We start from the raw sequence: 24,185 nt of genomic DNA on the forward strand, positions 1-24,185 counted from the left end.
GCATCTGATTCATAACAAAAGAATGTTTTACATAACATGTCCCTAAATCAAACATCCTCAAAGATGCATTCAAGTGAAAATGACGATCTGCTGTTACCTTCCTTTGTTCGTTTTACTGCCGAGAGACTTACCTGCGTCCAATGAATCACGCAAGGATAGACACTTGTTACTTTTTTGCAGTTCTCAGAAACCAAAGGTGCTATATTGGAAAGTCGCAAAAATGAGGTTATCTTTCGCATTTATGACAAAAGTTTCCCCATTAATAAGTAATTCATGAAGCCCACCTGGAACATGCTTGAGCTGTAGATATGCTCGAATTTCACTTTGCACAAAGTGCTTTATGTAAAGCTGAAACAGGTGAACTTAGGAAGGAAGTAAGGAATCTACGTATCAAGTGCTCTTTCTCAATTGATTTTCTCTTTAGTTTATACAACCAAATTCATGAACTGAATGAAGGAGGGTAAGGCCAAGGAGTTGTGAAAATTATTTCTTCAATCTCCTTGCTCTGCAAATCCCTTTCCACAAACTCATACTCAATCGTGAACCAGCAAAAAGAGATGCCAGTGGTCAGCAATGTGCTTGGAGCCGTCAACTTCGTCGCTATGCTTCTGTCGGTACCGGTCATCGGCGCCGGAGTGTGGCTGACGATGGAGCCAGACAATGCATGCGTGAAGATCCTTCAGTGGCCCGTGATCATACTTGGGATTCTGATCTTGGTCGTTGCACTAGCTGGACTCGTTGGCGGACTTTGGAGAATTCATTGGCTTCTATTATTTTACCTTGTAGCGATGCTCGTGCTCATAGCATTGCTCCTGGCCATGGTGCTCTTCGCCTACTTTGTGACGGATAAGGGAATGGGCCACTCGGTTCCGGGCCGTGTTTACCTCGAATATCATCTTGACGACTACTCTGGCTGGCTCCGGCGAAGGGTTGAAGGACCGCTGAAGTGGGAACGGATCAAATTTTGCTTGAGCACTTCCACGATGTGTGCAGAGCTGAACCAGAGCTATCATTTTGCCCAAGACTTCTTCAAGACGTACCTTACCCCCTTACAGGTAACAATCTATGTAGTTTTTGCTATCAATATGCTTTATTGCAGAATCTGCAGTCACCCCCATATTTACTAGTGCATGTGATGTTTATGTAATTGGGATGATTTTCTTCATGAATAATGAAGTCTGGATGCTGCAAACCACCAACCGAGTGTGGCTACACATTCGTGAACCCGACGTACTGGATCAGCCCCATAAGCTCTGCTGCAAATAAGGACTGCATGGAGTGGAGCAACGAGCAGACTCAACTCTGCTACGGCTGTGATTCTTGCAAGGCAGGGTTGATCGCCAATCTCAGAAGGGAATGGAGGAGGGCAGACGTCATTCTGCTGTGCACTCTGATAGGCCTTGTTGTTGTCTACTTGGCGGGGTGTTGTGCATTCAGAAACGCAAAGACAGAGGAGCTCTTCCGAAGGTACAAGCAAGGATATTCATAACCTCAGCGGTGCGTCTGTGGTGTGAATTTTCTACCAGTTTCTTTGTGTGACTTGCCTTGATTTTGATGGAATGCTTGCTCAGTATGGAACCAAGTGACGGGCATACTTTGAGAAACTTTGCAAGCGGACTTTTGAAGAACATTGGGTTAATCTGTGGATCGAAGGTTCATGTTCCTGTTCCGAAGCTGTAGTTGCAATTATATGGCCGATCTGTTCCGAACCAAGATACATATGTACGGCTGCGTTGGGTTTTTCACTATCACAGAAAAATCCAAAAAATACGAGGAATTGTCCCCTCGTGGAATTGAGGCAAACCTGTAAATGGCAAAATTACATAAATGCTCTTACAAAAGATTAGAAAGCCCAAAAATAAGAGAAGGGTATTAAGTATAGATGAGGTTTTACACTCCAACACTTTTAAGTTGACAAGGGATCAGGCCCAAGGGAGTAGGTGTAGTTTATTGCCCTTTGGCAGTTAGGAAGCAGTCAGAGTTAAAATTCTTAGGCACCACCTTAGAGTTTGATCCTATACTCCTAATAGAATAATAACTTCTTTCCTTCTTTTTTCTCTCCCTCTCCCTATTTTAGATCAGAAGGAACCTTCATAGGACGACGACACTTGATGGTAACTCTAGTAGAATAAACATAACCCGGTTACAGAAATTTGCTATAGAAACATATAGTTAGTAGACAGCTTTGGATAAGAAGAAAAAGCTCCTTTCATCTTAAAAAACGAATTGGTAGGGGGCTCTTTGAATGTCATATATTAGAACTTCATGATTTGGGTTGAGGCCACCTACTTTGGACAAAGCCCTATAACTTGCCATAAGTGCCTGTTTATTATACCCATCACTGTTTCTCCTCTCTTTTCAAACCAAATATTGAAAATGACATGGCATCATAATTAGGTAGTCTCACTACAAGCCTAGAAATGCAGAAACCATAACGATCTGGACCGCGCAACCTTAGATATAACTTTCCACGAAGTAATGAAAATTGCCAGTGTGAATATGTAGCTTGTGTGCATGCAGCTGCTTGTACATTAGTTCAGTTATCTCCCCTATCAATCTCTTAAAATCTGTTGCGGCCTTCCCCCCTTCTTCCCCCACAAGACTGCTTCCCAATAGCATGGTAGTTCAAAGGCGGAGATAGAAATATTTTGTTGCAGATCAAGCTATAATTTCAAATGCAAGGGATTGGACATTGGCCCCTGCCAGTAACCCCTTGCCTCCACCAATGTGGTACTTGTTTCATCAAGTGCAGAGAGGACACTTCCTCACCTATGTTCACTGTTGTGCCGACTTAGCCTGGATCCGAGCCCATCTAGCGAACCTCACACCTCCGGACCTCATAGAGTATGGATAGGCTCACAGAGTTCAACAACTCTCTTACACAAACTCTATGTTGTTTAATTAATATCAAGCATCCATTAGAAAAGGTAAAGTAAACCTTGTGTAAACCTGCAATTATAGATTATATTTTTCATTTCATAAATATCCCTTTGGTATGATATCCCTATTCTGCATACGAATTTTGTTCGTATAGGCATTTTGCGCCCCGCTGTTTCCATAGCGGGCCACGGTTTCTGATACTCCACCCAACAAAGCAACATGGCTAAGACAAATTATTTAAATTAAATTCATATATAAAAATTAATTCATGCTTGATCATCATTCATGATTCTTGTTTAAGTTCCAAACGTATATTTCTGGACATGCTCGTTAGTTAGATTCATCATGAGATAGAGCGACCTCAAAGTACGAAAAGATTTAGAACGCCGGGATGCCATGATCAAATAGGTGGTTTGATCTAGGAATTCATATAAGAACAAGATACAAAAGAATAACATGTGTGTGCGTGTGTGCATATGAGACAATAAACGAGGATTCTGATATTGCGTACACGAAGGGATTACTTTGTATAAAACTAATGTGTTTCACGCATTAATTGTCGCACTTCGATTTTTTTATTTTGTTCTTGGTCAAATACATGATTGACTTATATTCGATTGACGCATTTGGTCCCACCTTATTCTGAACATTGACAAATCTATCGTTCATATTTGACTATTAGGACAAATCAATCTTTTTATGTTACTTTAGCCATAGTTATCAATTTGCTATAGTTACGGACTAAATAAAACGAGTTTAGGTTATCTAAGGATTATCAGTATAACTTGCTACCAATTCATTCATCGTTCATTTTTTAAAGCTCGGATTAGGTCACTACTGTGGAAGAAAATGTTTTTTTAGTTGTCAGATTTGTCCCTAAATATCAATTTGGAGCAATTAAAGTTGAAGTTAGGGATGAATTTGTTAATGGAAATATGGCAGTGATGAATGTCAATCGACTAAAGAAACGAAAAATGAAATTAACTAGAAAAAACCCTGCAGCAGTTCTGATTCATCGCTTCACTGGATATTTTTGATCCGTTTTTGCCCGGGTCAAATCAAGATGCTTAAGCGCAATGTATCTTTCGTAGGCTTTTGAGGGAACTTGCCCCACATACAGGGTACGCATTGACCGTTTCATGAAGTATTAGTACTTTCTTGCATTATGATCTGATGAGCATGCTTCAGTTTTTTTAGGCAAGGTCGAATACATTGATCGATCCAATTTACCATCTGGATGATGCACCATTTTGACATCCAACTTAAGATGGACGGCTGCAAAATTAGATAGTAAATCCAAAATGTCCTACCATATCCATCCATATTAAAACGGCAGTCTCATAAATAATTCCTAATTTTCAAGCATTCATTACAGTTATTTAATTTTCATCCATCATGATAGCAACTTGCTCAAATAAATTTGGCTAATTGAAATAAAATTTTTATTTTCGGATTCCTCGGTTTGTAGATGTGTGTGATGTAGAATATGCGAAGTCAGTTTTTTATTTTGATTATTAAATTGTTTTGCTTATTAAAGGGTATTTCTTTTGGCCCACAGATGGATTCTTTTTAATATAAATTTTAGTTTACCAAAAAAACCCTAATGACGTGAAAAATTCTGCAAAGGGTAAAGCGTCAGTGAAGATTCACTAAGGCGACAGAAAACGTAAGTGAAAGTAGAGGCACCGGAAGGATTACTAACGAAATTAACGTGCATGACATCAAGGAAGGCCTATTACTGACGTGTAAGACCCACCAACGAAGACCAACCATTACTGACAGGGAAACCGCATAAGACCATGCTATGAACACACACACACACATATATATATATATGTGTGTGTGTGTGTGTGTGTGTGTGTGTGTATCATGTGTTGTAAAAAAAAGGCCCTACTTGGAAAATACGTTGCCCTAAATCTGTAGACCTCTAGAAAGGACACACACACTCTTACCAGGCTGCCAATGTTTGCCTACGTCGCTGGATGTCGCCGGCTGTCGGCTATGGTAGCTGCCGCCTGCTATTGCAAAGGGGAAGCAGTAGGAGCGCAGTGGAAAGCCTAGCAGAAGGTCGACCATTAGACTGTTAACTATAGCGTTTAACATTTAAACATATTTCATATCTGACATGAAGGAAGAAACCATACTGAATGAAAGAGCCTACCAACTTCTAGAGAAATAGCCGATATAGGAGGACCATGGAATCGCTGTACCGCCCTTTCTATCACAAAAAAAGGTGAATCTCCAGTGTATTATTTGCTACGCGCACACTAATGAAATTCAAAATGAAGGCTTTGGCAGAAACAAGCACTGGTTTTTGTTTTTTGCTTTTCTTTTTTTTTTTTAAATCCTTATTTTTGAGCTTCCCCTGCATCTCCATGATAGACTGCCAACATTTTAATAATTTTCTCAATAACCCATGTTTAACTTGAGCCTTTACCTGAATATACACATGAAAATACTGTTTCCTGGCTGCTATAATTCTTATCATCAGTTATAACTATCGAGACCCACTATAGAGGCAGAACCCATAGTATTTCAGCTAGATTGCGAAAAACAGGCAGCACTATATAATTTACCTTCTGCTTGAGGCACAAAAAATGGCTTACCCCCAACAATGTACTTGTTTGAAGTACTAACTGGACCCTGGCTACAGCAATTTGTGTGAAAAGTAAAATCTGTCAACAAAAGCCATGAGAATGTCATTTGAAGGAATCAGGTATTGGAAGAACAATTCCAAGTTTGGGCTTGAAAGAAAAACCAGGAGAATAACCTCACATTACTGCATCAATAGGTAAAACAAAAATGTTAATACAAGTAGGAGACCAGCTGCTTGTTCATTCTGAAAAAATTTCTATTGTCAAAAGTCCAAAATGCAAAGAACGAAGCTTACTCTTTTTCCTGTGCCTTCACACTTTTTAACTAGATTGCTGAAGAATGGTAGTAGTGATTGTCAGCGACAATGAGGAACATAATGGACGAAAAAACATGAAACTGTATGGGGGCTCTTACAGGCTTTGTTGCACGCAAGAAGTTGCTACATTAGAAGACATGTTTGTGAAGCTATTGTATGACAAGTCTCTGCATGGTAATGCCACTATGAATGTGAAAATCACCTAGGCATAAATGCAAGTCACCTCATCTAAGCCCTTTACACTTGGGGCCTGCAAACTGAGATAACTTGAAGCAGGAATGACAGTGAAGTTAAATGTTTCAATGCAACACGATTTCCATTACCTAGTGTAAATAATTAAGTTTTTTTAGTACAAGAAAATTAATTGCAGATCCTTGAGCCCCCAATGGCAGCTAGTGAAATTAATCTGCAGATTCAATATGAAGGGTGTACTACTTATATATAACTTCAGATATGGCACTCTCCCGTGTTTATGACGTTATGTGTGTGCACATGAATACTTATTTTGACAAGCAAGTTCGAGTGGATATCCTGAGAAGAGGAATTACTTTCATTTTCAAGTGCATGCAAATGCATTTCAAGGAAAATAATCACCATTCAATTGATTATTGTGATTGAAACTCAAAACAAAGGACCATTCAATGTTTATATAAGTCTACCCAACCAACTCCTTGTAGACATAATGCATGGCAGTACAACCTGCCCATGAATGAGAATCAGAACAAGTAAACTATAAACCTAGCAGTGGACAGAAAATTACAAAAGAAATGAAGCTGTAGAGGAAATAACACTTTCATCATCAACACTAGAACATTTGACTCTGGAAGGATAAAGCACATTTATTAAGGAGAAACATACCCTTAAGTGTATCTTTTCTTGTCAATTCTGCATACTGCATGGGGCCAGCAAGGTTGTTGTTTGTCAAAACCCTACACCAAAAGTATACTTGTAACATCCTTTACAGGATAACTGCTAGCCGTAATCTAAAAACATACACCCTCACAAGAACCTTTAACTTTGTCACTTCTCCTAAAGGTTTAGGCACCTTACCTGTCAGGTTCTTAAAGCTTAGGTTGCAGCAAGAAAAAAGAAAACATAAGCAGTTACTTGATAAACACCCATTGCCCTTAGAGGGGATAATCCAACAAGCATTTTTCAGTTCAATGTTTGCATATTAGTTACTAACTTACAATACTTTTAAGCTTTAGACCAACACATTCAGCCTTGGAGGGGTAATCCAACGAGCATTTTTCAGTTCAATGTTTACCTATTAGTTACGAACTTACAGTACTTTCAAGCTTTTGACCAACACATTCAGCCTTAGAGGGGATAATCCAACGGGCATTTTTCAGCTCAATGTTTACATATTAGTTACTAACTTACAGTACTTTTAAGCTTTCGACCAACACATTCAGGAACTTGACCAGATGGCGTACAGTCCAGCAATACCTTTATCACAAGATTATAGTTCATAACATCCATCCTACGCATTGAGAAACACAAAGTCAGAGGAAAACAATGTAGCATCAGCAGAAAGTTCAGAAATACATTCTTTTTTACCCATTAATAACTAAAGCAACAGATCTTACTGTAAGAACGTACATGAGCTCTTATACATTTGTATATCTTGTCGCACATAACTATTTCTATACAGCTGTGTTCATAACTTCATGTAGATATACAGTGATCAGTATTTGTATGATTTGCATATATGGATATTTCTTGGCATAGGTTTTCACGCAATTTTTTATTTCTTTTTTCCTGTCCTCCTCTTCCTACTTCTCTGCTCCTGCAGATGCTGCTGTGAGCTTCTTCTTTTCTTTCTTCACTTGCAGCAATTGCAGCTTCTCTTTTTCTTTTTTTCTTTTACTCCCACGTACTCTCTCTGCTCTCTACCTCACTTCCTTCTGTCTCCTGATCTCCCTCTGACTTGCTCAGCCTCTCAATCTCCCTCTGCCTCGTTCTGTCAGTGAGCCCCCCATCTCTCATCTCTCGCTGTTTTTATTTTGGAAGAGACATGAGAGGTGGTGAGTGGGGTTGAGTTGATCTTGACCTTTGGGTCAAACCCAACTCCCCTCCCTCATCTCCATCATGTGTATAGATGTTAGAAATATACATAAACATATATTATTATTCTTTTCCAATAATACCTTTTTGCTATATGCACACGCACGCACACATATACACTCTACAATCTTCCAACTCATTCCTAACCCTAAAATTTGATATTTTCAATGGAAATTCAGAGTTTACCACCACATATACATATACATATTCCTGAAAAGTCATGCTTGCTTTACGTTTAGTGTTCAATCCTTCCTGCTGTTGTCCCCAAATTAAGAAGTAAATTGCGGATCCTAATCTGTAGATATGGATTTTCGCACACCATGTAGTCCAATAATTTCATTTATATACACATCAATAAGGCAAATCAAGAGAATGACCGATTGCTATCCATAGAAAATGGGATGGCTTGATGAGTTGAATACAATAATCACCTGAATAGCATTATCTTGCCTACGGGTGAGAGGTAATACTATCACAAAATCCATGGCACTGTCGTCCATTTTCACAATGAAATAAACATTCCTTTTAATAAACCACCAAGTCACTGATTTATTCTCTGACAGATTAAACATTTGACAACATATTTGGTGACTTCTCGTTTAATTGTGAGCCCACAAAAGTTTTATCTTGAAACATCTTAGTATTGACAGGATCTAGGAAACTTCAATTGATAGACCCTTTGAAGAATTGTCTTTTCACAAAGAATGTTATGATGTTCACCAAGTTTTCAACTAGTGCAAAGAATTTTACTAGAAAATATCAAAAGATATTAGTTTAGAAAGGCAGAAATAACTGTCAAAATCCCTTAAAAAAATGAAGAATTATGAGTTAGCAATCTCACTAGCAAAATTTTTGAAAATTAAAGACTGTTTTAAGCCTTTGAAATTTTTAAGATTTTTCTCGTGAAATGCCTAAGCATATAGAACTTGTGAAAGTTGTGAACTATGTAAATTAAAAACAATTCCAAAGTACATTGTAAAACTAAAAAACATTTATCAAGATTAAAGTCTGCCGTGAACGTCCATATTCGTCTATCTTCAAGGGCTTGTCATGACTGCAAATCTACAACATGGCCCTGGAAATCAGCCAGCTGAGGCTGGGGTAGAGTACAAAGTATTCTCAAATCCTTTTTCTTTTGGATCTACTATCAAACTCGATGGATCTAATTATGATGTTTGGGCTAGAACTTTCATGTTATCAGTTGTTGGACATGGAAAGAAATATATATTAGAAGAAGATGAACCAACAGAAAAAGTTGGCAAGTATGCACGGTGGGAGGAAGAAAACAGTATAATTAGTGTGTGGCTTATGAATAGCACTCAACCTCATATTGCTGCTGGTCTTTGCTATTATAACACAGCTAAAGATATGTGGAATTCGCTTCGACAGACATACTCTCAAGACAAGAACATCAGCAAAATTCTTCAGGTTCAGCAAGAACTATTACAAATGCAACAAGGTGACATGGATTTAACTGAATATTTTACCAAATTGAAGTTTAATTATGAAAAGATGAACTCTTTAAAGTCTCCTTGCAAGCATTGTCTCAAATCTCACATGGAGCAAATGATAGTTGTTAAATTTCTTGCTGGACTATCATCAGATTATTCTGCAGCCAAGGCACAAATGCTTACAGGGTCTGATTTTCCGGATCTTGAGGAGGCCTTCAACAGGGTAAATAGACTGGCGGTTACCCTTCCTCCCTCTACAAATAATTCACAGCCTTCTGCACTTGCCTCATTTAGAAGAGGCCGAAGTGTACAATACCCTTCTCGTGGTAGAGGAAGAGGTCGTGGCCTAGGAGGGCGTGGGAGACTCCAATGCACGTATTGCAGTCGTCTTGGTCACCTAGAGGATAAGTGCTGGAACAAAGTGGGTAAACCGAACAATTCTTTGTCCACGACTATGACATCCTCCTCCATACCAGCTTCAAACTCACAGTCCATTAGTATGGATCCCAAGGTGAATCCCACTGCTGCTTCGGTAGATGCCACGTCTCTCAAGTTAACTCCGGTCGAACTTGAATTAATTATGGTGCATCGATCAAATGTTGCACCGTCCACCTCATCGGCTTCTACTGCTATCACAGATTCAGCATTTTCTGCAGGTAGAACTCCCTCTAATGGTTGTTGGATAATTGACTTTGTAGCGTCTAGACATTTTTGTGGAGATGCTAGTATTCCGAACTTGCAGAAATTTTATCCCTCCCAATATGTAAGATTAGCTGATGGAAGACTATCTTCGGTGGAAGGTCATGGAGATGTCCGCCTATCTCCATCTTTACATGTTCATGAAGTGCTTTATACTCCTGAATTCCCAAAGAACCCGTTATCTGTAAGCAAAATTACTAAAGAGATGAATTGTCGAGTTATTTTTTACACTGGCACTTGTGTATTTCAGGACTTATAGACTGAGAGGAAGATTGGTGGAGGCCATGAGAGATATGGAATCTACTTCATGGATACATTCATTAAAGAGGCGTCCATTTTGGTTGATTCATCTTCAAGTGCATTCCAATGGCATCTCAGACTTGGCCATCCGTCATTTCATAAACTTCGGCAGTTATGTCCTCAGATTTCTTCTTCAACCTCCATTGAGTGTGAAGCTTGTCAATTAGGCAAGCATAGTCGTACATCTTTTCCATCGAGTCAAAGTCAATCCAGCCAAAGTCTATTTGATTTAGTTCATGTTGATGTATGGGGGCCTAGTCGGGTTCCGAGTCGGTTGTGGTCCCGTTATTATTTTTCCATTGTTGATGTTTTTTCTCGAGTTTTTTGGGTGTTCTTGATGAAAGAAAGATCTAAAGCATCTTGTATCTTGAAATCTTTCATCTTGGAAATAAAAGCTCAATTTAACACTTGTGTTAAGGTTGTTCGCACTGACAATGCTCTTGAGTTTAAATCTACTTCCCTACTTGAATTCCACAACTGGCAATTTTACTGACGCATCAAGTTGGCCATGCAATCGTAGTGTCAAACTCTACTTGACAATTTTAACATAATGGACGGAATGTTGCTTCATCAAAATCCTTCTGCATATCTCAAGGTCTAATAGTACAGTTTTCCCTCATGTTGTAAAGGGTTTATCGCATCTTTTGACCTCACAATGAGATGATCATCACACATAAACTCTCAAAACTGACCACTATGTCGATGCATCAAGTTGGTCATGCATTTGTTGTGTCAATCGGTCAGTCATTTATTTCAATTTCATCAATTTGAAATTCTTAACTTGATGGAGGGTACGTTGCTTCATCAAGATCCTTCAGCAGTTCCCAGGTCTAGCGGGACTGTTTCCCCTCTTGTTGTAGAGGGTTCATCGCAACTTTTGCGCACATAATGAGATGGTCACACATAAACTCCTAAAACAGATAATTATACCGATGCATCAAGTTGGCCATGCATTGGCATTTTTAAACTTTAATTGACAATTTTAACTTGATGGAGGCGACGTTCTTGATCAAAATCCTTTTTGTGATCATAGCTCCGACGGGACTGTTTCCCCTTTGGTTGTAAAGGGTTCATCGCATCTTTCGCGCTCACAATTAAACGATCATACATAACCTCTAAAAGTTGAACATTATACCGATGCATCAAGTTGGCTATGCATTGGTTGTGTCATTCAGTCAGTCATTTATTTCTATTTCATCCAATTGAAATTTTTAACTTGAAGGAGGGTACCTTGCTTCATCAAGATCCTTCAGAAGTTCCGAGGTCTCACGGGACTGTTTCCACTCTTGTTGTAGAGGGTTCATCGCATCTTTTGTGATCATAATGAGATCATCACAAAAAAAATCTTAAAATTGACCGTTGCAAAAATGCATCAGGTTGGCCACGCATTGGTTATGTCTATCAGTCTGCTATTCATTTCAATTGCATCTAATTAACATTTTAAACTTGACGGATTGGGCATTGTATCATCAAGATCCATGAGCAATTTTAAAGTCTCGCAGGACTGTTTTCCCTTTTCTTGTGCAAGCGTCATCGCATCTTTTCCGCTCATAATAAGATGATCACACATAACCTCCAAAAGCTGCCAATTATACCGACCCATCAAGTTGGCCATGCATTGGTTGTATCAATCTCTAATTGAAATTTTTAACTTGATGGAGGGTACGTTGTTTCATCAAGATCCTTCAGCAGTTCCCAGGTCTCACGGGACTGTTTCCCCTCTTATTGTAGAGGGTTCGTCGCATTTTTTTTTATCATAATGAGATCATCACACATAAACTCCAAAAACTGACCATTACACCAATGCGTCAGGTTGGCCATGCATTCGTTATGTCTATCAATCAGCTATTCATTTCAATTGCATCTAATTAACATTTTTAACTTGATAGAGAGGACGTTGTTTCATCAAGATCATTGATCAATTCCCAGGTCTCGCGTGACTGTTTTCCCTTTTGTTGTGTAGGGCTCATCGCATCTTTTCGATCATAATAAGATGATCACACATAACCTCCTAAAACTGCCAATTATACCGACGCAACAAGTTGGCCATGCATTGGTTGTATCAATCTCCAATTGACATTTTAAACGGTTTATCGCATCTTTTGAGCTCACAATGAGACGATCATCACACATAAACTCTTAAAACTGACCACTATACCGATGCATCAAGTTGGTCATGCATTTGTTGTGTCAATCGGTCAGTCATTTGTTTCAATTTCATCCAGTTGAAATTTTTAACTTGATGGAGGGTACGTTGCATCATCAACATCCTTCAGCAGTTCCCAGGTCTCACGGGACTGTTTCCCCTCTTATTGTAGGGGGTTCGTCGCATTTTTTTCGATCATAATGAGATCATCACACATAAACTCTAAAAACTGACCATTACACCAATACATCAGGTTGGTCATGCATTCGTTATGTCTATCAACCAGCTATTCATTTCAATAGCATCTAATTAACATTTTTAACTTGATAGAGAGGACGTTGTTTCATCAAGATCATTGATCAATTCCCAGGTCTCGCGGGACTGTTTTCCCTTTTCTTGTGCAGGGCTTATCGCATCTCTTCCGCTCATAATAAGATGATCACACATAACCTCCTAAAACTGCCAATTATACCGACGCATCAAGTTGGCCATGCATTGGTTGTATCAATCTCCAATTGACATTTTTAATTTGACGGAGGGGACGTTGTTTCATCAAGATCCTTTTGGTGATCTTAGGTCTGACGGGAATATTTCCCCTTTCGTTGTAAAGGGTTTATCGCATCTTTTGAGCTCACAATGAGACGATCATCACACATAAACTCTTAAAACTGACCACTATATTGATGCATCAAGTTGGTCATGCATTTGTTGTGTCAATCGGTCAGTCATTTGTTTCAATTTCATCCATTTGAAATTTTTAACTTGATGGAGGGTACGTTGCTTCATCAACATCCTTCAGCAGTTCTCAGGTCTCACGGGACTGTTTCCCCTCTTGTTGTAGAGGGTTCATCGCATTTTTTTCGATCATAATGAGATCATCCCACATAAACTCCAAAAACTGAACATTACACCAATGCATCAGGTTGGCCATGCATTCGTTATGTCTATCAATCAGCTATTCATTTCAATTGCATCTAAATAACATTTTTAACTTGATAGAGAAGACGTTGTTTCATCAAGATCCTTGATCAATTCCCAGGTCTCACGGGACTGTTTTCCCTTTTCTTGTGCAGGGCTTATCGCATCTTTTCCGCTCATAATAAGATGATCACACATAACCTCCTAAAACTGCCAATTATACCGACGCATCAAGTTGGCCATGCATTGGTTGTATCAATCTCCAATTGACATTTTTAATTTGATGGAGGGGACGTTGTTTCATCAAGATCCTTTTGGTGATCTTAGGTCTGACGGGACTATTTCCCCTTTCGTTGTAAAGGGTTTATCGCATCTTTTGAGCTCACAATGAGACGATCATCACACATAAACTCTTAAAAATGACCACTATACCGATGCATCAAGTTGGTCATGCATTTGTTGTGTCAATCGGTCAGTCATTTGTTTCAATTTCATCCATTTGAAATTTTTAACTTGATGGAGGGTACGTTGCTTCATCAACATCCTTCAGCAGTTCCCAGGTCTCACGGGACTGTTTCCCCTCTTGTTGTAGAGGGTTCATCGCAACTTTTGAGCACATAATGAGATGGTCACACATAAACTCTTAAAACTGACAATTATACCGATGCATCAAGTTGGCCATGCATTGGCATTGTCAAACTCTAATTGACAATTTTAACTTGATGGAGGGGACGTTCTTCATCAAGATCCTTTTTGTGATCATAGCTCCGACGGGACTGTGTCCCCTTTGGTTGTAAAGGGTTCATCGCATCTTTCGCGCTCACAATGAAACGATCATACATAACCTCTAAAAGTTGACCATTATAACGATGCACCAAGTTGGCTATGCAATGGTTGCGTCATTCAGTCAGTCATATATTTCTATTTCATCCAATTGAAATTTTTAACTTGAAGGAGGGTACCTTGTTCCATAATGATCCTTCAGAAGTTCCGAGGTCTCATGGGACTGTTTCCACTCTTGTTGTAGAGGGTTCATCGCATCTTTTGTGATCATAATGAGATCATCACAAAAAAACTCCTAAAACTGACCGTTGCACCAATGCATCAGGTTGGCCATGCATTGGTTATGTCTATCGGTCTGCTATTCATTTCAATTGCATCTAATTAACATTTTAAACTTGACGGATTGGACATTGTTTCATCAAGATCCTTGAGCAATTTTAAAGTCTCGCAGGACTGTTTTCCCTTTTGTTGTGTAGGAGTCATCGCATCTTTTCCGCTCATAATAAGATGATCACACATAACCGCCTAAAACTGCCAATTATACCGACGCATCTAGTTGGTCATGCATTGGTTGCATCAATCTCTAATTGAAATTTTTAACTTGATGAAGGGTACGTTGTTTCATCAAGATCCTTCAGCAGGTCTCACGGGACTGTTTCCCCTCTTATTGTAGGGGGTTCGTCGCATTTTTTTCGATCATAATGAGATCATCACACATAAACTCTAAAAACTGACCATTACACCAATACATCAGGTTGGTCATGCATTCGTTATGTCTATCAACCAGCTATTCATTTCAATTGCATCTAATTAACATTTTTAACTTGATAGAGAGGACGTTGTTTCATCAAGATCATTGATCAATTCCCAGGTCTCGCGGGACTGTTTTCCCTTTTCTTGTGCAGGGCTTATCGCATCTCTTCCGCTCATAATAAGATGATCACACATAACCTCCTAAAACTGCCAATTATACCGACGCATCAAGTTGGCCATGCATTGGTTGTATCAATCTCCAATTGACATTTTTAATTTGACGGAGGGGACGTTGTTTCATCAAGATCCTTTTGGTGATCTTAGGTCTGACGGGAATATTTCCCCTTTCGTTGTAAAGGGTTTATCGCATCTTTTGAGCTCACAATGAGACGATCATCACACATAAACTCTTAAAACTGACCACTATATTGATGCATCAAGTTGGTCATGCATTTGTTGTGTCAATCGGTCAGTCATTTGTTTCAATTTCATCCATTTGAAATTTTAAACTTGATGGAGGGTACGTTGCTTCATCAACATCCTTCAGCAGTTCCCAGGTCTCACGGGACTGTTTCCCCTCTTGTTGTAGAGGGTTCATCGCATTTTTTTCGATCATAATGAGATCATCCCACATAAACTCCAAAAACTGAACATTACACCAATGCATCAGGTTGGCCATGCATTCGTTATGTCTATCAATCAGCTATTCATTTCAATTGCATCTAAATAACATTTTTAACTTGATAGAGAAGACGTTGTTTCATCAAGATCCTTGATCAATTCCCAGGTCTCGCGGGACTGTTTTCCCTTTTCTTGTGCAGGGCTTATCGCATCTTTTCCGCTCATAATAAGATGATCACACATAACCTCCTAAAACTGCCAATTATACCGACGCATCAAGTTGGCCATGCATTGGTTGTATCAATCTCCAATTGACATTTTTAATTTGATGGAGGGGACGTTGTTTCATCAAGATCCTTTTGGTGATCTTAGGTCTGACGGGACTATTTCCCCTTTCGTTGTAAAGGGTTTATCGCATCTTTTGAGCTCACAATGAGACGATCATCACACATAAACTCTTAAAACTGACCACTATACCGATGCATCAAGTTGGTCATGCATTTGTTGTGTCAATCGGTCAGTCATTTGTTTCAATTTCATCCATTTGAAATTTTTAACTTGATGGAGGGTACGTTGCTTCATCAACATCCTTCAGCAGTTCCCAGGTCTCACGGGACTGTTTCCCCTCTTGTTGTAGAGGGTTCATCGCAACTTTTGAGCACATAATGAGATGGTCACACATAAACTCTTAAAACTGACAATTATATCGATGCATCAAGTTGGCCATGCATTGGCATTGTCAAACTCTAATTGACAATTTTAACTTGATGGAGGGGACGTTCTTCATCAAGATCCTTTTTGTGATCATAGCTCCGACGGGACTGTGTCCCCTTTGGTTGTAAAGGGTTCATCGCATCTTTCGCGCTCACAATGAAACGATCATACATAACCTCTAAAAGTTGACCATTATAACGATGCACCAAGTTGGCTATGCATTGGTTGCGTCATTCAGTCAGTCATATATTTCTATTTCATCCAATTGAAATTTTTAACTTGAAGGAGGGTACCTTGTTCCATAATGATCCTTCAGAAGTTCCGAGGTCTCATGGGACTGTTTCCACTCTTGTTGTAGAGGGTTCATCGCATCTTTTGTGATCATAATGAGATCATCACAAAAAAACTCCTAAAACTGACCGTTGCACCAATGCATCAGGTTGGCCATGCATTGGTTATGTCTATCGGTCTGCTATTCATTTCAATTGCATCTAATTAACATTTTAAACTTGACGGATTGGACATTGTTTCATCAAGATCCTTGAGCAATTTTAAAGTCTCGCAGGACTGTTTTCCCTTTTGTTGTGTAGGAGCCATCGCATCTTTTCCGCTCATAATAAGATGATCACACATAATCGCCTAAAACTGCCAATTATACCGACGCATCTAGTTGGTCATGCATTGGTTGCATCAATCTCTAATTGAAATTTTCAACTTGATGAAGGGTACGTTGTTTCATCAAGATCCTTCAGCAGGTCTCACGGGACTGTTTCCCCTCTTATTGTAGGCGGTTCGTCGCATTTTTTTCGATCATAATGAGATCATCACACATAAACTCTAAAAACTGACCATTACACCAATACATCAGGTTGGTCATGCATTCTTTATGTCTATCAACCAGCTATTCATTTCAATTGCATCTAATTAACATTTTTAACTTGATAGAGAGGACGTTGTTTCATCAAGATCATTGATCAATTCCCAGGTCTCGCGGGACTGTTTTCCCTTTTGTTGTGCAGGGCTTATCGCATCTTTTCCGCTCATAATAAGATGATCACACATAACCTCCTAAAACTGCCAATTATACCGACGCATCAAGTTGGCCATGCATTGGTTGTATCAATCTCCAATTGACATTTTTAATTTGACGGAGGGGACGTTGTTTCATCAAGATCCTTTTGGTGATCTTAGGTCTGACGGGAATATTTCCCCTTTCGTTGTAAAGGGTTTATCGCATCTTTTGAGCTCACAATGAGACGATCATCACACATAAACTCTTAAAACTGACCACTATATTGATGCATCAAGTTGGTCATGCATTTGTTGTGTCAATCGGTCAGTCATTTGTTTCAATTTCATCCATTTGAAATTTTAAACTTGATGGAGGGTACGTTGCTTCATCAACATCCTTCAGCAGTTCCCAGGTCTCACGGGACTGTTTCCCCTCTTGTTGTAGAGGGTTCATCGCATTTTTTTCGATCATAATGAGATCATCCCACATAAACTCCAAAAACTGAACATTACACCAATGCATCAGGTTGGCCATGCATTCGTTATGTCTATCAATCAGCTATTCATTTCAATTGCATCTAAATAACATTTTTAACTTGATAGAGAAGACGTTGTTTCATCAAGATCCTTGATCAATTCCCAGGTCTCGCGGGACTGTTTTCCCTTTTCTTGTGCAGGGCTTATCGCATCTTTTCCGCTCATAATAAGATGATCACACATAACCTCCTAAAACTGCCAATTATACCGACGCATCAAGTTGGCCATGCATTGGTTGTATCAATCTCCAATTGACATTTTTAATTTGATGGAGGGGACGTTGTTTCATCAAGATCCTTTTGGTGATCTTAGGTCTGACGGGACTATTTCCCCTTTCGTTGTAAAGGGTTTATCGCATCTTTTGAGCTCACAATGAGACGATCATCACACATAAACTCTTAAAACTGACCACTATACCGATGCATCAAGTTGGTCATGCATTTGTTGTGTCAATCGGTCAGTCATTTGTTTCAATTTCATCCATTTGAAATTTTTAACTTGATGGAGGGTACGTTGCTTCATCAACATCCTTCAGCAGTTCCCAGGTCTCACGGGACTGTTTCCCCTCTTGTTGTAGAGGGTTCATCGCAACTTTTGAGCACATAATGAGATGGTCACACATAAACTCTTAAAACTGACAATTATACCGATGCATCAAGTTGGCCATGCATTGGCATTGTCAAACTCTAATTGACAATTTTAACTTGATGGAGGGGACGTTCTTCATCAAGATCCTTTTTGTGATCATAGCTCCGACGGGACTGTGTCCCCTTTTGTTGTAAAGGGTTCATCGCATCTTTCGCGCTCACAATGAAACGATCATACATAACCTCTAAAAGTTGACCATTATAACGATGCACCAAGTTGGCTATGCATTGGTTACGTCATTCAGTCAGTCATATATTTCTATTTCATCCAATTGAAATTTTTAACTTGAAGGAGGGTACCTTGTTCCATAATGATCCTTCAGAAGTTCCGAGGTCTCATGGGACTGTTTCCACTCTTGTTGTAGAGGGTTCATCGCATCTTTTGTGATCATAATGAGATCATCACAAAAAAACTCCTAAAACTGACCGTTGCACCAATGCATCAGGTTGGCCATGCATTGGTTATGCCTATCGGTCTGCTATTCATTTCAATTGCATCTAATTAACATTTTAAACTTGACGGATTGGACATTGTTTCATCAAGATCCTTGAGCAATTTTAAAGTCTCGCAGGACTGTTTTCCCTTTTGTTGTGTAGGAGCCATCGCATCTTTTCCGCTCATAATAAGATGATCACACATAACCGCCTAAAACTGCCAATTATACCGACGCATCTAGTTGGTCATGCATTGGTTGCATCAATCTCTAATTGAAATTTTTAACTTGATGAAGGGTACGTTGTTTCATCAAGATCCTTCAGCAGTTCCCAGGTCTCACGGGACTGTTTCCCCTCTTATTGTAGGCGGTTCGTCGCATTTTTTCGATCATAATGAGATCATCACACATAAACTCTAAAAACTGACCATTACACCAATACATCAGGTTGGTCATGCATTCGTTATGTCTATCAACCAGCTATTCATTTCAATTGCATCTAATTAACATTTTTAACTTGATAGAGAGGACGTTGTTTCATCAAGATCATTGATCAATTCCCAGGTCTCGCGGGACTGTTTTCCCTTTTCTTGTGCAGGGCTTATCGCATCTTTTCCGCTCATAATAAGATGATCACACATAACCTCCTAAAACTGCCAATTATACCGACGCATCAAGTTGGCCATGCATTGGTTGTATCAATCTCCAATTGACATTTTTAATTTGACGGAGGGGACGTTGTTTCATCAAGATCCTTTTGGTGATCTTAGGTCTGACGGGAATATTTCCCCTTTCGTTGTAAAGGGTTTATCGCATCTTTTGAGCTCACAATGAGACGATCATCACACATAAACTCTTAAAACTGACCACTATATTGATGCATCAAGTTGGTCATGCATTTGTTGTGTCAATCGGTCAGTCAATTGTTTCAATTTCATCCATTTGAAATTTTAAACTTGATGGAGGGTACGTTGCTTCATCAACATCCTTCAGCAGTTCCCAGGTCTCACGGGACTGTTTCCCCTCTTGTTGTAGAGGGTTCATCGCATTTTTTTCGATCATAATGAGATCATCTCACATAAACTCCAAAAACTGAACATTACACCAATGCATCAGGTTGGCCATGCATTCGTTATGTCTATCAATCAGCTATTCATTTCAATTGCATCTAAATAACATTTTTAACTTGATAGAGAAGACGTTGTTTCATCAAGATCCTTGATCAATTCCCAGGTCTCGCGGGACTGTTTTCCCTTTCTTGTGCAGGGCTTATCGCATCTTTTCCGCTCATAATAAGATGATCACACATAACCTCCTAAAACTGCCAATTATACCGACGCATCAAGTTGGCCATGCATTGGTTGTATCAATCTCCAATTGACATTTTTAATTTGATGGAGGGGACGTTGTTTCATCAAGATCCTTTTGGTGATCTTAGGTCTGACGGGACTATTTCCCCTTTCGTTGTAAAGGGTTTATCGCATCTTTTGAGCTCACAATGAGACGATCATCACACATAAACTCTTAAAACTGACCACTATACCGATGCATCAAGTTGGTCATGCATTTGTTGTGTCAATCGGTCAGTCATTTGTTTCAATTTCATCCATTTGAAATTTTTAACTTGATGGAGGGTACGTTGCTTCATCAACATCCTTCAGCAGTTCCCAGGTCTCACGGGACTGTTTCCCCTCTTGTTGTAGAGGGTTCATCGCAACTTTTGAGCACATAATGAGATGGTCACACATAAACTCTTAAAACTGACAATTATACCGATGCATCAAGTTGGCCATGCATTGGCATTGTCAAACTCTAATTGACAATTTTAACTTGATGGAGGGGACGTTCTTCATCAAGATCCTTTTTGTGATCATAGCTCCGACGGGACTGTGTCCCCTTTGGTTGTAAAGGGTTCATCGCATCTTTCGCGCTCACAATGAAACGATCATACATAACCTCTAAAAGTTGATCATTATAACGATGCACCAAGTTGGCTATGCATTGGTTGCGTCATTCAGTCAGTCATATATTTCTATTTCATCCAATTGAAATTTTTAACTTGAAGGAGGGTACCTTGTTCCATAATGATCCTTCAGAAGTTCCGAGGTCTCATGGGACTGTTTCCACTCTTGTTGTAGAGGGTTCATCGCATCTTTTGTGATCATAATGAGATCATCACAAAAAAACTCCTAAAACTGACCGTTGCACCAATGCATCAGGTTGGCCATGCATTGGTTATGCCTATCGGTCTGCTATTCATTTCAATTGCATCTAATTAACATTTTAAACTTGACGGATTGGACATTGTTTCATCAAGATCCTTGAGCAATTTTAAAGTCTCGCAGGACTGTTTTCCCTTTTGTTGTGTAGGAGCCATCGCATCTTTTCCGCTTATAATAAGATGATCACACATAACCGCCTAAAACTGCCAATTATACCGACGCATCTAGTTGGTCATGCATTGGTTGCATCAATCTCTAATTGAAATTTTTAACTTGATGAAGGGTACGTTGTTTCATCAAGATCCTTCAGCAGGTCTCACGGGACTGTTTCCCCTCTTATTGTAGGCGGTTCGTCGCATTTTTTTCGATCATAATGAGATCATCACACATAAACTCTAAAAACTGACCATTACACCAATACATCAGGTTGGTCATGCATTCGTTATGTCTATCAACCAGCTACTCATTTCAATTGCATCTAATTAACATTTTTAACTTGATAGAGAGGACGTTGTTTCATCAAGATCATTGATCAATTCCCAGGTCTCGCGGGACTGTTTTCCCTTTTGTTGTGCAGGGCTTATCGCATCTTTTCCGCTCATAATAAGATGATCACACATAACCTCCTAAAACTGCCAATTATACCGACGCATCAAGTTGGCCATGCATTGGTTGTATCAATCTCCAATTGACATTTTTAATTTGACGGAGGGGACGTTGTTTCATCAAGATCCTTTTGGTGATCTTAGGTCTGACGGGAATATTTCCCCTTTCGTTGTAAAGGGTTTATCGCATCTTTTGAGCTCACAATGAGACGATCATCACACATAAACTCTTAAAACTGACCACTATATCGATGCATCAAGTTGGTCATGCATTTGTTGTGTCAATCGGTCAGTCATTTGTTTCAATTTCATCCATTTGAAATTTTTAACTTGATGGAGGGTACGTTGCTTCATCAACATCCTTCAGCAGTTCCCAGGTCTCACGGTACTGTTTCCCCTCTTGTTGTAGAGGGTTCATCGCAACTTTTGAGCACATAATGAGATGGTCACACATAAACTCTTAAAACTGATAATTATACCGATGCATCAAGTTGGCCATGCACTGGCATTGACAAACTCTAATTGACAATTTTAACTTGATGGAGGGGACGTTCTTCATCAAGATCCTTTTTGTGATCATAGCTCCGACGGGACTGTGTCCCCTTTGGTTGTAAAGGGTTCATCGCATCTTTCGCGCTCACAATGAAACGATCATACATAACCTCTAAAAGTTGACCATTATAACGATGCACCAAGTTGGCTATGCATTGGTTGCGTCATTCAGTCAGTCATATATTTCTATTTCATCCAATTGAAATTTTTAACTTGAAGGAGGGTACCTTGTTCCATAATGATCCTTCAGAAGTTCCGAGGTCTCATGGGACTGTTTCCACTCTTGTTGTAGAGGGTTCATCGCATCTTTTGTGATCATAATGAGATCATCACAAAAAAACTCCTAAAACTGACCGTTGCACCAATGCATCAGGTTGGCCATGCATTGGTTATGTCTATCGGTCTGCTATTCATTTCAACTGCATCTAATTAACATTTTAAACTTGACGGATTGGACATTGTTTCATCAAGATCCTTGAGCAATTTTAAAGTCTCGCAGGACTGTTTTCCCTTTTGTTGTGTAGGAGCCATCGCATCTTTTCCGCTCATAATAAGATGATCACACATAACCGCCTAAAACTGTGAATTATACCGACGCATCAAGTTGGCCATGCATTGGTTGTATCAATCTCTAATTGAAATTTTTTACTTGATGGAGGGTACGTTGTTTCATCAAGATCCTTCAGCAGTTCCCAGGTCTCACGGGACTGTTTCCCCTCTTATTGTAGGGGGTTCGTCGCATTTTTTTCGATCATAATGAGATCATCACACATAAACTCTAAAAACTGACCATTACAAAAATACATCAGGTTGGTCATGCATTCGTTATGTCTATCAACCAGCTATTCATTTCAATTGCATCTAATTAACATTTTTAACTTGATAGAGAGGACGTTGTTTCATCAAGATCATTGATCAATTCCCAGGTCTCGCGGGACTGTTTTCCCTTTTCTTGTGCAGGGCTTATCGCATCTTTTCCGCTCATAATAAGATGATCACACATAACCTCCTAAAACTGCCAATTATACCGACGCATCAAATTGGCCATGCATTGGTTGTATCAATCTCCAATTGACATTTTTAATTTGACGGCGAGGACGTTTCATCAAGATCCTTTTGGTGATCTTAGGTCTGACGGGAATATTTCCCCTTTCGTTCTAAAGGGTTTATCGCATCTTTTGAGCTCACAATGAGACGATCATCACACATAAACTCTTAAAACTGACCACTATATTGATGTATCAAGTTGGTCATGCATTTGTTGTGTCAATCGGTCAGTCATTTGTTTCAATTTCAGCCATTTGAAATTTTTAACTTGATGGAGGGTACGTTGCTTCATCAACATCCTTCAGCAGTTCCCAGGTCTCACGGGACTGTTTCCCCTCTTGTTGTAGAGGGTTCATCGCATTTTTTTCGATCATAATGAGATCATCCCACATAAACTCCAAAAACTGAACATTACAACAATGCATCAGGTTGGCCATGCATTGGCATTTTCAAAATTTAATTGACAATTTTAACTTGATAGAGGGGACATTCTTCATCAAGATCCTTTCTGTGATCATAACTCCGACGGGACTATTTCCCCTTTGGTTGTAAAGGGTTCATCGCATCTTTCGCACTCACAATGAAACGATCATACATAACCTCTAAAAGTTGACCATTATACCGATGCACCAAGTTGGCTATGCATTGATTGTGTCATTCAGTCAGTCATTTCTTTCTATTTCATCCAATTGAAATTTTTAACTTGAAGGAGGGTACCTTGCTTCATCAAGATCCTTCAAAAGTTCCGAGGTCTCACGAGACTGTTTCCACTCTTGTTCTAGAGGGTTCATCGCATCTTTTGTGATCATAATGAGATCATCACAAAAAAACTCCTAAAACTGTCCGTTGCACCAATGCATCAAGTTGGCCATGCATTGGTAATGTCT

General features: G+C 39.3%; 3 protein-coding genes across 12 annotated transcripts in view; 2 read left to right on the top strand and 1 right to left on the bottom strand.

The window, feature by feature from the left end:
* The first annotated feature begins 385 nt into the window (after positions 1–385).
* LOC116252818 (protein TORNADO 2) lies at positions 386–2,863 on the top strand. The gene is made up of 2 exons (XM_031627373.2): positions 386–1,055; positions 1,178–2,863. The coding sequence occupies exons 1-2, from the start codon at positions 558–560 to the stop codon at positions 1,487–1,489; spliced, it is 810 nt and encodes a 269-aa protein (XP_031483233.1). The 5' UTR covers positions 386–557; the 3' UTR covers positions 1,490–2,863.
* Positions 1,666–24,185, bottom strand: part of LOC116252819 (uncharacterized) — a 41,584-nt gene continuing 19,064 nt past the window's right edge. For 2 of the 10 annotated variants that reach the window (XM_031627376.2, XM_050077516.1), the window contains exons 3-8: positions 7,241–7,274; positions 6,650–6,720; positions 5,457–5,555; positions 5,042–5,098; positions 4,833–4,937; positions 1,666–1,804 (exon numbers count right to left, since the gene is read on the bottom strand). In XM_031627376.2, coding sequence (XP_031483236.1) covers positions 1,749–1,804; positions 4,833–4,937; positions 5,042–5,098; positions 5,457–5,555; positions 6,650–6,689 — 357 coding nt within the window. In that variant the 5' untranslated portion in view covers positions 6,690–6,720; positions 7,241–7,274 and the 3' untranslated portion in view covers positions 1,666–1,748. Of the gene's footprint in view, positions 1,805–4,832; positions 6,721–7,240; positions 7,275–24,185 lie in introns of all 10 variants that reach the window. The other 8 variants (XR_007573228.1, XM_050077517.1, XR_007573226.1 and 5 more) reach the window with 8 other exon arrangements.
* Positions 8,268–11,130, top strand: LOC126410010 (uncharacterized). Its single transcript, XM_050077515.1, has 2 exons — positions 8,268–9,051; positions 9,093–11,130. The coding sequence occupies exon 2, from the start codon at positions 9,167–9,169 to the stop codon at positions 10,265–10,267; it is 1,101 nt and encodes a 366-aa protein (XP_049933472.1). The 5' UTR covers positions 8,268–9,051; positions 9,093–9,166; the 3' UTR covers positions 10,268–11,130.

The sequence above is a fragment of the Nymphaea colorata genome, chromosome 4 (genome assembly GCF_008831285.2).
Source record: "Nymphaea colorata isolate Beijing-Zhang1983 chromosome 4, ASM883128v2, whole genome shotgun sequence".
Taxonomy (NCBI): Eukaryota; Viridiplantae; Streptophyta; class Magnoliopsida; order Nymphaeales; family Nymphaeaceae; genus Nymphaea; species Nymphaea colorata.

Coding starts and splice junctions, on each gene's coding strand:
- LOC116252818 (XM_031627373.2), top strand. CDS start 558: ATGCCAGTGGTCAGCAATGTGCTTGGAGCCGTCAACTTCGTCGCTATG. Junction 1,056..1,177: donor CGTACCTTACCCCCTTACAG/GTAACAATCTAT, acceptor TGAATAATGAAG/TCTGGATGCTGCAAACCACC.
- LOC126410010 (XM_050077515.1), top strand. CDS start 9,167: ATGAATAGCACTCAACCTCATATTGCTGCTGGTCTTTGCTATTATAAC.